Genomic DNA, 14,380 nt, shown 5'->3' on the forward strand with positions numbered 1-14,380 from the left:
CAAGCACTCTGTAATTAAGAGAAAAATGAATAATTGAAGCTCTGGAAATGACCGGATGGCTTTGCTAGTGAATTTTACCAACCATTTAAACAAACATTACCAATTCTACACAATTTCTTCCAGAATACCGAAGAGGAGGGAACACTTCCCTTCTCTTTCTATGAGATTAGCACTACTCTGGTAAATATATTACACTTAAAGAAAACTACAGACCAGTATATTCCATGAATGTTGTGTTGTTGTTAGGTACTGTTGAGTCAGTTCCAACTCATAGCGACCCTATGTACAAAACAACAAAATACCACCTGGTCCTGTGACACTCTCACAATCTATATTACGCTTCAGCCCATTGTTGCAGCCACACCCCATGAATACAATTGCTAAAAATATGTATATTTTCTTATTTAGGTAATCAAATCCAATAATCTATAAAATGGGTAATTCATCTGGACCAAATGAGGTTTATCCCAGAAATGCAAGGTTGGTTTAATATTTGAATAACAAACAATGTAATTTACCATATTAACCTACTAAAACACCAAAAACATATAATCATCTCAATAATTTCAGGAAAAACATTTAACAAAATTCAACATCCATTCCTGATTTTTAAAAAGCTCAGGGTCAGCAAATTAAGAATTGGATAAAACATTCTCAAACTGATAAAAGATAATTATGTAATTATGAAAAACTTATATTTAATATTTAAAAATAGAACACTTCTAAGGTCAGGGAAGACAGTGATGTCCTTAATTACCAGTTCTCTTTAACCTTAAACTGCAGAAACAGACATCCAAAATGGAAAGGAAAAAAGTGAATCTGTCTTTACTTGCAGACCACAAATACTATGGAATCTATAAAAAAGCTACTAGATTTAACAAGTGAATTTAGCAAGGTTGAGGGATACTAGATCAACACAGAAAAATCAATTTTATTTCCATACATTGGCAATAAGCAATCAAAATTGATATCACAGAAGAAAAATACCACTTACAATTGTTTCAAATAATATGAAATATTTAGGGTTGAATCTTACAAAGGATGTGTAAGATCTATACACAGGATCTATAAAACATGACTAAAAAATTAAAGAGAACCTAAATAAATGGAAAACTATACCGTGTTTATAGATTGGAGGATTCAGAATTGTAAGAAGTCATTTTTCCCCAAATTTTTCTACAGATTCAATACAATCCCTAAAAATCTCAACAGGTTTTTCTGTACAAATTTATAAGCTGAATCTAAAAGTCACACAGAAATAGAAAGGACATAAAAATAGGCAACACAGTTTTCACAAAGATGCCGCTTTGGTATTTTTGGTATTTTTATGTCTTGTACTTCTTTCTTGTCTTTTTAGTGATCTTTTTCTTTCTTCATATGATGTTCTTGATGTCATCCTGCAACTCATCTGGTTTTCATTCATTAATACTCTGTGTCAAATCTATTCCTGATGGGGTCTCCAAATTCAGGTGAGATATACTCAAGGTTGCATTTTGGTTCTCATGGACTTGTTTTAAATTCTTCTACTTCAACTTGAACTTGCATAGGAACCCCAGAGTTGTCCCACTGCCCTTGCTCTGACTCATGGTATTGAGCCTCTCTATTGCCTCTTTCCACAGTTGTAGCCGATTTGATTCCTGTGTAATCCATCTGTTGAGGTTCACTTTTAAAGTCGCATTTATGTTGTTGAAAAGGTATTTACAATGAAAAGAATGTCGGTCTTGCAAAATTCCATCATGAGATCTCTGGAGCCATTTCTATTGCCATGGCCATATTGTCCAACTACCAATTCTTCTTTGTTTCCACCTTTCGAATTCCAATCACCAGTAATTATCAATGCATATTAAGAGTGCAAAGTTGGTAAAAAAAAAAAAAAATCTTCATCTTTGGCATAAGTAGTTGCAGCATAAATTTGAGTAATAGTCGTATGAACTGGTCTTCCTCATAGACATTCTCATTATCCTGTCACTGACAGCATTGCACACCAGGATTGATCTTGAAATGTTCTTTTTGACAATGAATGTGATGCCATTCCTCTTCAATTTTTCATTCTTAATATATGATTGTCTGATTTGAAATGGCCCATACTTGTCCATGTAAGCTGACTAATGCCTAGGCTATCAATTTCAAGATTTCTATTTCATTTTTGTCAACTTCCAATTTTCCTAAATTCATACTTCATACATTCCACATTCTGATTATTCAAGAATATTTGCAGTTGTTTCTTCTTATTTTGAGTTGTGCCATATCAGCTAATGAAAGACCCAAAAGATTTACTCAATCCACATCATTAGGGTTGACTCTACTTTGAGGACACTACTCTTTCCCAGTCATACTTTGAGTGCCTTCCGCCCTGAGGAGCTCATCCTCTGACCCTATATCAGACAAGGTTCCCTGCTAACATAACGTTTCACAAGCCAATTTTCTTAGAAGTAGATTTCCAGGTCTGTCTTAGGCTGGTAACTCCACTGAAACCTGTCCACCATATGTGACCCTGCTTCCACCTGAAATACCAGTGGCATAGCTTCCAGCATCACAGCAACACACAAGCCACCACAGTATGACAAACTGTCAGATGAGTGGTGGAAATTGAGCATGAAAATTAGTAAAAAAAGAATTCAGAATGTGTTGGAATATAATATGGATAAAGTAATCTGATTTTTAAGAAATATTCATTGAAATTACAAAAAGTAACAACTTTGGAACCTATGCTACTGTTATAATATTTTTATAAATAAATGACAAATTGCATGTGAGACGGTTTTCATAGCTTGTTGAGTCAAAAATTATTGGTATGTATTGCACACCCCATTTTCCTCATATCATATGTATCTGAATTACAAATCCCGGTTGAGTAGAAATCAGAAGTCAACTATGAGAAATCACAGAATAACAACGTTTATCCTGATGGGACTGACCAGTGACCACAACTAAAAGTTGTGATTTTTATCTTTCTTTGTGTCATTCTATTTATTATTATTATTATTACTATTTTTTACTGACTTCTTTGCTGTTACAAAATTTTTTTTCCGCTGGCCATCATGTCCTATGTCCAATATGTACCCAACTGCAAACCCCTATATTACTTGACCATTATGAACAACTAGATCTGAAGTTGGCTTATCCTTTGTTGCTGGACAGCTGGCTTGTTGATCATACTCCCACCACTAAGCCCGGGCCTCAATCTGGAATTCTCTGACTCTAATGTCACTGACCATTTCGTCTGTGATGCAGCACCTCTCCTAAAGATCTCATGCTCAGAAATATGGTTCATAGAGCAGGTGGTCATGGTTTGTGCAGTGTTGACCTTTATCATGACCCTTGTATGTGTTGTTCTATCCTATGTACACTTCATCAAGACCATTCTTCAATTCCCTTCTGCCCAGCAAAGGAAAAGGGCATTTTCTACCTGTTCTTCCCACATGGTTGTGGTTTCCATTGTTTATGGAAGCTGCATCTTTATCTATGTCAAACCTTCAGCAAAGAATTCAGTGGCCATTAGTAAGGGTGTGAGATGGTGCTCCTGACTTCCATTGCTCCCATGCTGAACCCCTTCATTTACACCCTGAGGAACAAGCAAGTAAAAGAAGTCTTCAATGACTCAATCAAAAGGATTGCACTGTTCTTAGGGAAAGAAAATTTGCTAATGTAGAGCAATTACATTTACGTAAAAAGATCAGAAGTCCCTTTGCTGTGTCTTTAAACATTTGTTCCTTTCCTTTCTAATAAGAGAGAATTTTCAGGATAACATTTCTCGATAAGAAACTATATTACATTCCCAGATAGCTAAACAATGACTTTGCACCAAGCCAAACCTTAATAGAGCTGCAAACAACAACAAAAAAGAACCAGTAAATTCATCTTATTAAATGCTTTGACATGAGTGTGCTTATTGCCCATTCCAATTCCGGCTTTTTAGGGCCTTTTTAACTCCTGGTGCCATTCCAGGTTATTTTCTTTTGACTTTAAACTATAAACTAAAGAAGGAGAATGGTGTCAGGCTAGTGGGTTTGATATTAATGATGAAATTTAAGTCTTGAAGTATTACTATTATTAAAGGGGTTAATCTTGGTATTATGATCACAATGAATACAATAGTTACCACTTAGACAATCATTAGAGATTTGTAATTTTTTTTAAATGTAATAATGAATTTAAAAAAGATATTTTAACTCTGTCCTATAGTGTCGCTATGAGTTGGAATCGACTGGATTACAGTGTTTTTTTTTTTTATTATTATTTTATCTTTACTTCATATTTTTTCTTCACTCCACAAATATGTAAACTGAAGCTCAGGAGAGTTAAATAATGCAACTCAGGGAGAAATCAGGATGCAAATCAGTTTTTATTAGAGTTAAACCCTGTGTTTTTACAGCATGTGAAGCTCCAGTGACACATATTTTAGCATTAAGATCTCCTCAGGGGACACCTTAGGAAAGTCTACATATACCAAATAGTGGTATTATTTAATTTATAAAACCAAAAATTTAAGAGATCTTAAATAGAAAAAAAATTACCCAAAATACAGCATGTCATTTTAATATAAGCATTTATAATGTATGAAGAATGGAAAATATTTATCATATGAGAAAATATTTTGATCTTAACATTTATATTTACCAACAGAAAACTTGTACCATAACATAGAGCCATGGAGAACAAAAAGGTTGGACTAAAAAGTCAGGTCAGTCGCATATGTACGCTCTTTCTGAGAAGGTTGCTACAAGTGGAATTATCTATGAATTAGCATATAGAATTGAATACATGAATATAATAATTGAGCTCTTTTCCAACGATACTAGGGCAATAGGTTAAAAAGCCACTGGCCATGATCAGTTACTTGTATCAGATGCAGGAATCTGTTTAAATACGGGGCCAACTTGAGCCACAGATGTTCCTCCATGTCTTGCCTACTGGATCCTCAAGGTTGTTCCCTGAATTAGACTCCTCTGATCAATATAATGTAGGTTCTAGATCACTTGCTCACTCTTTTTTCACGAAATTATGAGCTTTCATTTAATCAAGATTATGCATTTTGATATTCACACAACTAGGGTTTTATTAAAAAAAAAACTTTTTTTTAGCTTCTCATTTATTATTTACTGACATTCATCCCTGTATTCCCGGGCTGACAATAGAATGTCATTTTTAACATGTTGCAATAAAATACTCTCAACCCCAAACTCTCTATCCAGTAGAACTATAGGCAGAATCAGGATGCAGAAGAGTGCCATCACCCCAAAAATTATCCGGTATCCATTTGTGGTCAATTTGTCACCCGCAACAACTGACGTGATTTCTGGGTCGACAGTTTTGTTTCACTTTTTCTGAATGTCATCAATGAAATCATATAGTATGTAATTACTTTTTACTTCTCATAATACATTTGACCTTATCCATGTTGTCATATGTATCAGCTCATTCCTTTTTACTGCTGACTGATGTTCTATGGTGTGGACCTACCACGTTTGTTTATCATCAGTTGAGGAACATGGGTTTACCTGCAGTTTGTTTTAATTACAAATAAAGTTTTGGCAAATATTCCCATATAGGTTTTAGTGTAAATATAAGTTTTTGCTTCACTTAGCTAACCAGCTAGGATGGAATTCCTGGGACTTATGGTAATGTGTATGTACTCCCAGAAGCAATATTTGAAAATTACAGTTGTTCTGCATCCTCATCACCACTTGGTATTGTCAGTATTTTTTATTTTAGCCATTCTAATACGTGGACCCTGGGTGGCACAAATAGCTAAGCACTCAACCACTAGCCAAAAGGTTCTTGATTTGAACTTACACAGGCACCTTGGAAGACAGGCCTGACAATCTGCTTCTGAAAGGTCACAGCCTTGGAGACTCTATAGAGCAGTTCTACTCTACACACTTGGTTTGCCATGATTTGGAATTCACTCCGTGGCAACTAACAAAAACAAGGATTTGGGTATACTGGTATCTCATTGTGGCTTTAATTTGCATTCCCATGTTTTGTTTTGTTTTTTTATGTGCCAGTGAGTTGGTTCCAACTCATAGCGACCCCTTGTACTACATAACAAAACACTGCCTGGTCCTGTGCCATCCTCACCATCATTGTTATGTCTGAGCTCATTTTTGTAGCCACTGTATCAATCAATCTTGTTGAAGGTCCCCTCTTTTTCACTGACCCTCTACTTTATTGCCCAGTGTCCTGCTGCTATTGATAAGGTTTTGCCTGGCCAATTTTTTCAAGTAGATAACCAGGTCCTTCTGATTAGTTTGTCTTATTCTGGCAGCCCCGCTTAAACCTGTCCACAATGGGTGACTCTGCTGGTATTGGAAATATCGGTGGCACAGCTTCCAGCACCACAGCCACACACAAACCACCACAGTATGACAAACCAATAGACAAACAGTACTGACCATCTTTTTATACAGTTATTTGCTATCCATATATTTTCTTTGGTGAAATTGCTGTTTAGATTTTTTGCCTTCTTGAAATTGGGTTTTGTTCTTTTTGCTATTATCGTTGAGTTTGAATTTTATTTATATGTTCTGAATAAAAGCCTTTTTTGATAAAAATGTGAATTGCAAATGTTTTTTGATAGACTCTTAGGGTCCAACATGCAGGATCAGAAACTATGTTGGAGGTTGATTAAAAGCACCTAGTTAATGTATTAAATATGTAAACAGATTTTCCAGAGAAGGAAATAAATTCTATGTTACAAATATAAAGATTTGATTAAATGACTTTAACAATGGGCGGCGTGGGAAGGAAAGTAATTACTCTGGTAACGGAATGTCAAATGCCATATCAAGGGAAATAGTCATGATTCGCATGCCTTAAAGACAGAATTTTTATTCCTCTGTGGATAATACAATCCTGGTGATGCTGGAGTATTACTAGGCTCCTTAATTTTGTATAAAATACTGTAGAAGTTGATATAGGACAAATATGAAAGCTACTTGGGAAATTACTGCAAAATTTGACACAAACCAGATATGACACTTAAAGACCCATATATTTCTTGACACAAGGCACACGTCAATGTGTCAAGAAATGTCTTGAGAAGTTCCATTTTTGTTTCCAAGCTCTTTCTGATTTTCCTATCTCATAATTACTTACATATTTCAAATTAATTCTTATATATTCACACTGTGAAAGATTTCTGATTATGTGAATGAGGATTCAGGCCTTTTTTTTTTTTACCCCACATATTAACAGAATAACAAGAAAATATTATTTGCTATTGGTAATCAATATAGAAAATTTCTCTGACAATTTCAAAAATCTTTTACAACCAGAAATTCTTAGAAGACAAGGAATAGAAAGGCACCTTGTAGATATGAAAAAAAAAAAACCCTGCAAATCTCTACAACTAACACTACAGATAATAAAGAAATATTGTACACTTTAGACTAAGTTCAAAACAGACAAAGGTGTTCACTATCACTACTTCTTTTCAACATTGAATGGAGCTTCTAACCAGAGCAAAAAGGTGAAAAGTGAAATAAAAATTGCAAAAGAATTTAAATCACCGTAATTCTCTGATGACATAAACGACTATGTAGAAAATCCTAAATATCTACCATAAAACTGTTAAAACAAATAAATGAATTTTTCAATATTGATAGATACAAAATCCATATGTAATATATTAAACGATGCAGGAAGCATCAAAAGTAGATGGAAGGAGCACACAGAGTCACTATACCAAAAAGAATTGGTCTATGTTCAAACATTTCAGGAGGTACCATATGAAAAAGAACTGATGATACTGAAGGAAGAAGTCCAAACTGTACTGAAGGCATTGGTGAAAAACAAGGCTCCAGGAATTGAAGGAATAGCAATTGAGATGCTTCAACAAACAGATGCAGTGCTAGAAGTGCTCATTCTTCTAAGCCAAGAAATTTGGAAGACAGTTATCTGGCCAACTGACTAGAAGAGATCCATGTTTGTGCCCATTCCAAAGGAAGGTGATGCAACAGAAAGTGGAAATTACTGAACAATATCTGTAATACCACATGCAACTAAAACTTTGCTGAAGATCATTTAAAAAGCTGTTACAGCAGTACAACCACAGGGAACTGCCAGAAATTCATGCCGGATTCAAGGACGTGGAATGAAAGCTATCATTGCTGATGTCAGATGGATCCTGGCTGAAAGCAGAGACTACCGGAAAGATGCTTACCTGGGTTTTATTGACTATGTAAAAGCATTCAACTGTGTGGATCATAACAAATTATGGACATTCATTATGAAGAAAGGGAATTCTAGAACACTTAATTGTGTTGACAGGGAACCAGTACATAGACAAAGAGGCAATCTTTCAAACACAACAAGGGGTACTGCAGGGTTTAAAATCAATTAAAGTGTGTGTTATGGTTGTATCTTTCACCATGCTTATTATATCTTTATCCTGGGCAAATTATTCAAGAAGCTGGAGCATATGAAGAACAGGGGATAAGAACCAGTGGAAGACTCACTAACAACCTCCTATATGCAGATGACAAAACTTTGCTTGCTGAAAGTGAAGAGGACTTGAAACACTTACTGATGAAGATCAAATACAGCTTTCAGTATGAATTACACCTCAACATAAAGAGAACAGAAATCCTCACAACTGGTCCAATAAGCAACATCATGATAAACAGAGAAAGATTGAAGTTGTCAAGGACTTCGTTTTATTTGTATTAGCAATCAATGCCTATGGAAATAGTAGTCAAGAAATCAAATGATGCATTGCATTGGGCAAAGCTGCAGCAAAAGACCTCTTAAAAATGTTAAAAAGCAAAGACGTCACTTTAAGGACTAAGGTGCACGTGAGCCAAGCCATGGTTTTCTCAATCCCCTCATATTCATGGAAAAGCTGGATAATGAATACAAAAGACTAAAGAAGAATTGATGCCTTTGAATTTTAGTGTTGGTGAAGAAGATTGAATACATCATGGAATTCCCGAAGAATAAAGAAATCTGTCTTGGAAGAAGTAGAGCCAGAATGCTCCTTAGAAGCAAGGGTGGTGAGACTTCGTCTCACATACTTTGGACATGTTATCATGAGGGACTAGTTCCAGGAGAAGGACATCACATGCTTGGTAAAGTAGACGGTCAGCAAAAAAAAAAAAAAAAAGAAAACCCTCAATGAGATGGATTGGCACAGTGGCTGCAATAATGGGCTCAAGCATAACAACTATGAGGTTGGCACAGGACTGGGCAGTGCTTCATTCTGTTGTACATAGGGTAGCTATGACAGCACTTAACAACAACAAAATCAACAGAGTCGAAAAGGAAATTTATGGAATAATATCTTTTAATGTTAAAAAAATTATTAAAAACCAAACCAAACCCATTGCCATTGAGTTAATCCTGACTCATAGCAACCCTATAGGACAGACTAGAACTGCCCATAGAGTTTCCAAGGAGCTCCTGGCAGATTTGAACTACTGACCGTTTGGTTAGCAGCCGTAGCACTTAACCACTAAAATTCAAACAAAATGTTTGTAAAAGCTCTACACTAAAAACATTGCTAAGAGGAATCAAAAAGAACTAAACAAATAGAGACGTATCCTGTGTATACTAATTGGCTTTTATTTTTAATGACAGTTACAGGGTTAGTGTAGAAGTTAAGCAACTGGATTTCTGATTAACTGCTCGTACGAAAACTTTGTGTTGTTAAGATACCAATCTTCTCAAACTGACTTATTGATTCAATAAGATCTCAAACAAATTCCTAGAAAATACTAACTTTTGTGCAATTGGACAAGTTCATCATAAATTTATATAAAACTATCAATGATAAAAGCTATAACAGTGGTTGTTTCTGTGGGGTTATTCCTGTGACACTTATGTAAGGGGAACAAGAGAATCTTTTGAAGTGATGGAAATGGTTTTTTCTCTTGATTCTTGATTTACATGGTGATTTTTATACCAGTGTGTACACAAGGATAATTCATTGAAATATATACTTGGTATTTACACATCTACCGTAAATATTATTAAAAAAAAAAAAAAAACCTGGGGGAAAAATGCTATTTACAATAAAATAAGAACCCGGAATACTTCAAGTAAAATATTCAGAGCAAAAACGTCCAGAATTTCAGGATGGAGAAAACTATGTTACCTTTTTATTTCATCATTAAAAGAACAAATACCATTTTGACCCAGGATGTATACTTATGGCAATAGTTCTAACAAGCATGCAAGATTCTTCTTACCAGATGCTTTTTTCAGATTTTGTTTTTTGGTTGTGAGAAATGGAGGAAAGTCTATATTTGTTTTAGGTATTAGTAAAACAATGGCGATACATAAAGAAAAAATGTTAATACTAGTGAAAATTAAAAAAAAACATGAATTTATAGCAATAGAAAATGATTTAAAAACCTGATAAACCATTAAGATATTGAAAATAAACAGCTGCATAAAATGATTCGTATATAATTACATGTATATTAATTTACAATAGGTGTAGAGGTTTAAGAACACTTGACAAATTATGCAAATTATACAAACTGTTGTTAATGTATAAACCAAAACTAAACACGTTGCCATCAAGTCGGTTAGGACTCGTAGCAACCCTATAGGACAGAGTAGAAGGGTCCCATAGGGTTTCCAAGGAGCGGCTGGTGAATTTGAACTGTCGACCTGTTGTTTATCAGGCAAATCCTAATCACTTCCGCTCCAGGGCTCCTGTTAATGTGTACTTACTTTTATTTATTTAAAGTTTTCATTGTGCATTAGGTGAAAGCAAATTAGTTTCCCTATCACTTTTAAATAGAAACTATAAAATATTTTGATGTATTTGTGTAAATAAATGTTTGGGAGTATATACGTTGTAATGTAAGCTGTATAGGTAATGGCCTTCACATGTTTTTCCTGTTTTTGTTCTCTATTTTAAATTTTCCAAATACAATAAATAATTCATGCAACAAATCAATAATCAAGAAATGTGGTCTCTTTATTCTTGTCCCTTATGATATGTATCAGATTAAGCAATGTGACTGTAAAACGAACCAAAACTTGTGTTTCATGATCTGATTCTTCTGTTGTCTTACTGTTGAGTATGACTGGGAACATTCAATTGGAGAATGTGATTTGTATTTTAAATATGCTATATATATATTTTTTATACATATTTGATAATTAATGACATTGATACCAAGATGTCGAGGTGTGTTTCAAGCTTGGTTAAACAGATTGAAAATATAAAACTATTACAATGTGGATGTACGCCAATATTCATGCTGTACCCAACATAGCTCACATACGACAAATTTTTCATCAAAATGCTGTGTTTGATGCTGCATCCTTTTGTCTCCAAGGACATTGTCTCCAACGGTCCCTTTGTTACCACACTTTATTTTTTTCCTCCAAATTTTATTACTCAGAAGACTCATTAGTGATCTTCTTTGTGGGTCACCAAGGGCTCTTTGTTCATTTGCTTAGTTGCATTTTTATCAAGTAAAGCAAATGTGAGGGCAGATGTAGTAAACTCACTTGGTGCCCTGAGAGGTCAGAATAGCAGCTCTCCTGAAACACGAGAGGATTCCTGAGATTCCACAACCCTCATATTGTTGTTACTTTTTTTTCCCTTTCTTGTGGACATTATACTAGTCCAACAAGGTAGTCCATGTAATTGGTTAAAGATGGATACCTCAGAGAGCTGTATGCATTCCAGAGTTGCCATGAATATGACAGTGGATTCATAAGCAAAAATCAGCAGAAGTTCACATGAAAATCTTCATCCCAACTGCCATTTTCAACCTAGAAGTTTTAAGACTTGATGTGTTTCAAGAGCCAACACAAACTATGACTGACAGTCGTAATAGTAAGTTGTGAGATAAAGTTTGTCATCTTAATTATATTTACTTCTGTGTAACCTGAGTCTTATTATTCTCTGGAGGAAAAATGTATTTTATAAATCTTTTAAAAATCAGAGATGTAAGTGATAATTTTTACATTTGGCAAAATGCCCATTTTTTCATTTTTAGAATGCACTTTCTTTGGATAGCTAAATGTCATTTTTGGGGAGCTTTTATGCATAGCAATATATCGGCATTTAAAGTGACTTAGAATTATATATATTGCCAACATCATATAAAAAAGATCTCCTTATGCATACAATGACATAAGCATACTTCACAATCCCCCAAAAGGATGACATATGCCTGAAGTTGCATCACCTCAGTACCCTCGCTGTTCAGATTTCAGACATATATTTTGAAAGTAAAATAAACAAAAACCAGTTGGTCACATTTCAGTGTCAGTCACCTGTTAAGTCTTGCTTCATTATATTTTGTATATCTTGGGGAAAAAAAATGTTTCTAGAGCACTGAATATTGCCCAGTGTTGATAGGGCTGAGGAAGTTTACTCAGTGATATACACTTTACCTGAGGTCTTAGAAGGAAGGATGGAGAAATGTAGAAGAGGCTACTTCAGTGACACAGCAATTCGATCTAATGTAGTTGTTCGATGTGTCCATAAATTCCCTGAGAGTGTTCTTAGCGTCAGGAAAACCATGAGCCATATGTTCTTCCTTATGTTATAAACTGTACCCATGAAGCCATAACTGTACTCACAGCTCAGGTAGACAGAGTTGATCTGTCTACCATTCATAAAAGAACACATTAATTTACACAGTGAAGTGTGTTCACATGCAAATAAATTGAAGTCTCCACAGAAAACGTTTCACGACACACTGATGAAAAATTTCAGGCCTAGAGACACTAATTTTAAAATGAAAGCATAGGTGTTGATGAAAATGCAGAGCAATATAAGTATGATGAGAGGTGAAGTGGGAGGAAGACTACATTAAGAAATAACAACAGATAAAAGGTTAAGGGGAAAAAATATCACCTGTAGATCTGTAGTGTATTTGAAATTAATTTATGTGAGTATTTCATGCAAGGATGAATGGAAAGCCTTTAATTAGTCAATAAGATTTGCTGCATTCTGCACAGCAGTAGAATGTAAGAATTACTTAGGGACAGAGAAAGCTAAGAAGGAGTCAGGAGGGGAGCTGCAGCTGCTCTGTGTGTGTGTATGCAAGTGTGCGGGTAGGGTTCAGACATGTTCATCAAAGAAAATCCGTGTGTGCTGTGAACGAAACCAGAAAACAAAATTCTTTGAACATAAGAGCTAGAACGGAGACTTCAAGAGACTATAGAATGTTCATAGTGAACCCAAGTTATCTGACATACTTTAGCACTTTATGAAGGAGCAAAGTACCATGCATATATACCAAACAAATAATTCTTGAACTGAATGACATCTGTGCTCTTTATGAAGTGAGAGACTAATAACAGTCAAAAGCAATTCTTTTTGGAGTGTGGATTCCAGACGTAAAAACTGTTCATCATATACTTTAATGAATAAGAAAAGTCTGAACAGAATAGATGTAATACAGTTAAAATGACCTATAATAAAATATCTCTAAATATGACATGCAGATTGGACAGAAGTCAGGAGTCAGTGATGACAAACCGCACAGTAACGACATTCATCCTGCTGGGACTGACAGATGACCCACAGCTGCAGGTTTTGATTTTTATCTTTCTCTTTCTCACCTATATGTTGAGTGTAACTGGGAACCTGACAATCATCACACTCATCTTACTGGATTCTCACCTCAAGACAGCCATGTACTTCTTTCTACAAAATTTCTCCTTCTTAGAGATCTCATTCACATCTGCCTGTATTCCCAGATACTTGTACAACATAGGAACAGGTGACAAGCTCATTACCTATAGTGCCTGTGCCAGTCAAGTATTTTTTACTGACCTCTTTGGTGTGACAGAATTTTTCCTCCTGGCAGCCATGGCCTATGACCGCTACGTGGCCATCTGCAAACCCCTACACTACGTGACCATCATGAACAGCACAGTCTGCAGAAGACTTATATTTTGCTGTTGGGTGGCTGGTCTGTTTATTATAATCCCCCCACTCATCCTGGGCTTGAATCTGGAATTTTGCAATTTGAATACTATTGATCATTTTATCTGTGATGCATCTCCCCTCCTGAAGATCTCTTGTTCAAATACTTGGTTCATGGAACAGGCTGTTTTAATCTGTGCTGTGCTGACTCTCATTATGACACTTATGTGTGTCTTTCTGTCCTACATTTATATCATCAAGACAATTCTAGGATTTCCATCTGCTCAGCAAAAGAAAAAAGCCTTTTCTACTTGTTCTTCCCACGTGATTGTGGTTTCCATCACCTATGGAAGCTGCATCTTCATCTATGTCAAACCTTCAGCAAAGAATTCAGTGGCCATTAATAAGGGTGTGATGGTGCTCACAACTTCCATTGCCCCTGTGCTGAATCCCTTCATTTACACCCTGAGGAACAAGCAAGTAAAACAGGCCTTCGATGACTCAATCAAAAGAATTGTAATATTCTGTAAGAAATAG

The 14,380-nt window shown here is 35.3% G+C and overlaps 1 protein-coding gene across 1 annotated transcript; it reads left to right on the forward strand.

The window, feature by feature from the left end:
• Positions 1-13,444: 13,444 nt before the first annotated feature.
• LOC126075602 (olfactory receptor 6C2-like) lies at positions 13,445-14,380 on the forward strand. The gene has a single exon (XM_049883438.1). It carries the CDS (start codon positions 13,445-13,447, stop codon positions 14,378-14,380), a length of 936 nt encoding a protein of 311 aa, XP_049739395.1.

Source organism: Elephas maximus, chromosome 4 (assembly GCF_024166365.1).
Source record: "Elephas maximus indicus isolate mEleMax1 chromosome 4, mEleMax1 primary haplotype, whole genome shotgun sequence".
In the NCBI taxonomy this organism is placed as follows: Eukaryota; Metazoa; Chordata; class Mammalia; order Proboscidea; family Elephantidae; genus Elephas; species Elephas maximus.

Coding starts and splice junctions, on each gene's coding strand:
- LOC126075602 (XM_049883438.1), top strand. CDS start 13,445: ATGACAAACCGCACAGTAACGACATTCATCCTGCTGGGACTGACAGAT.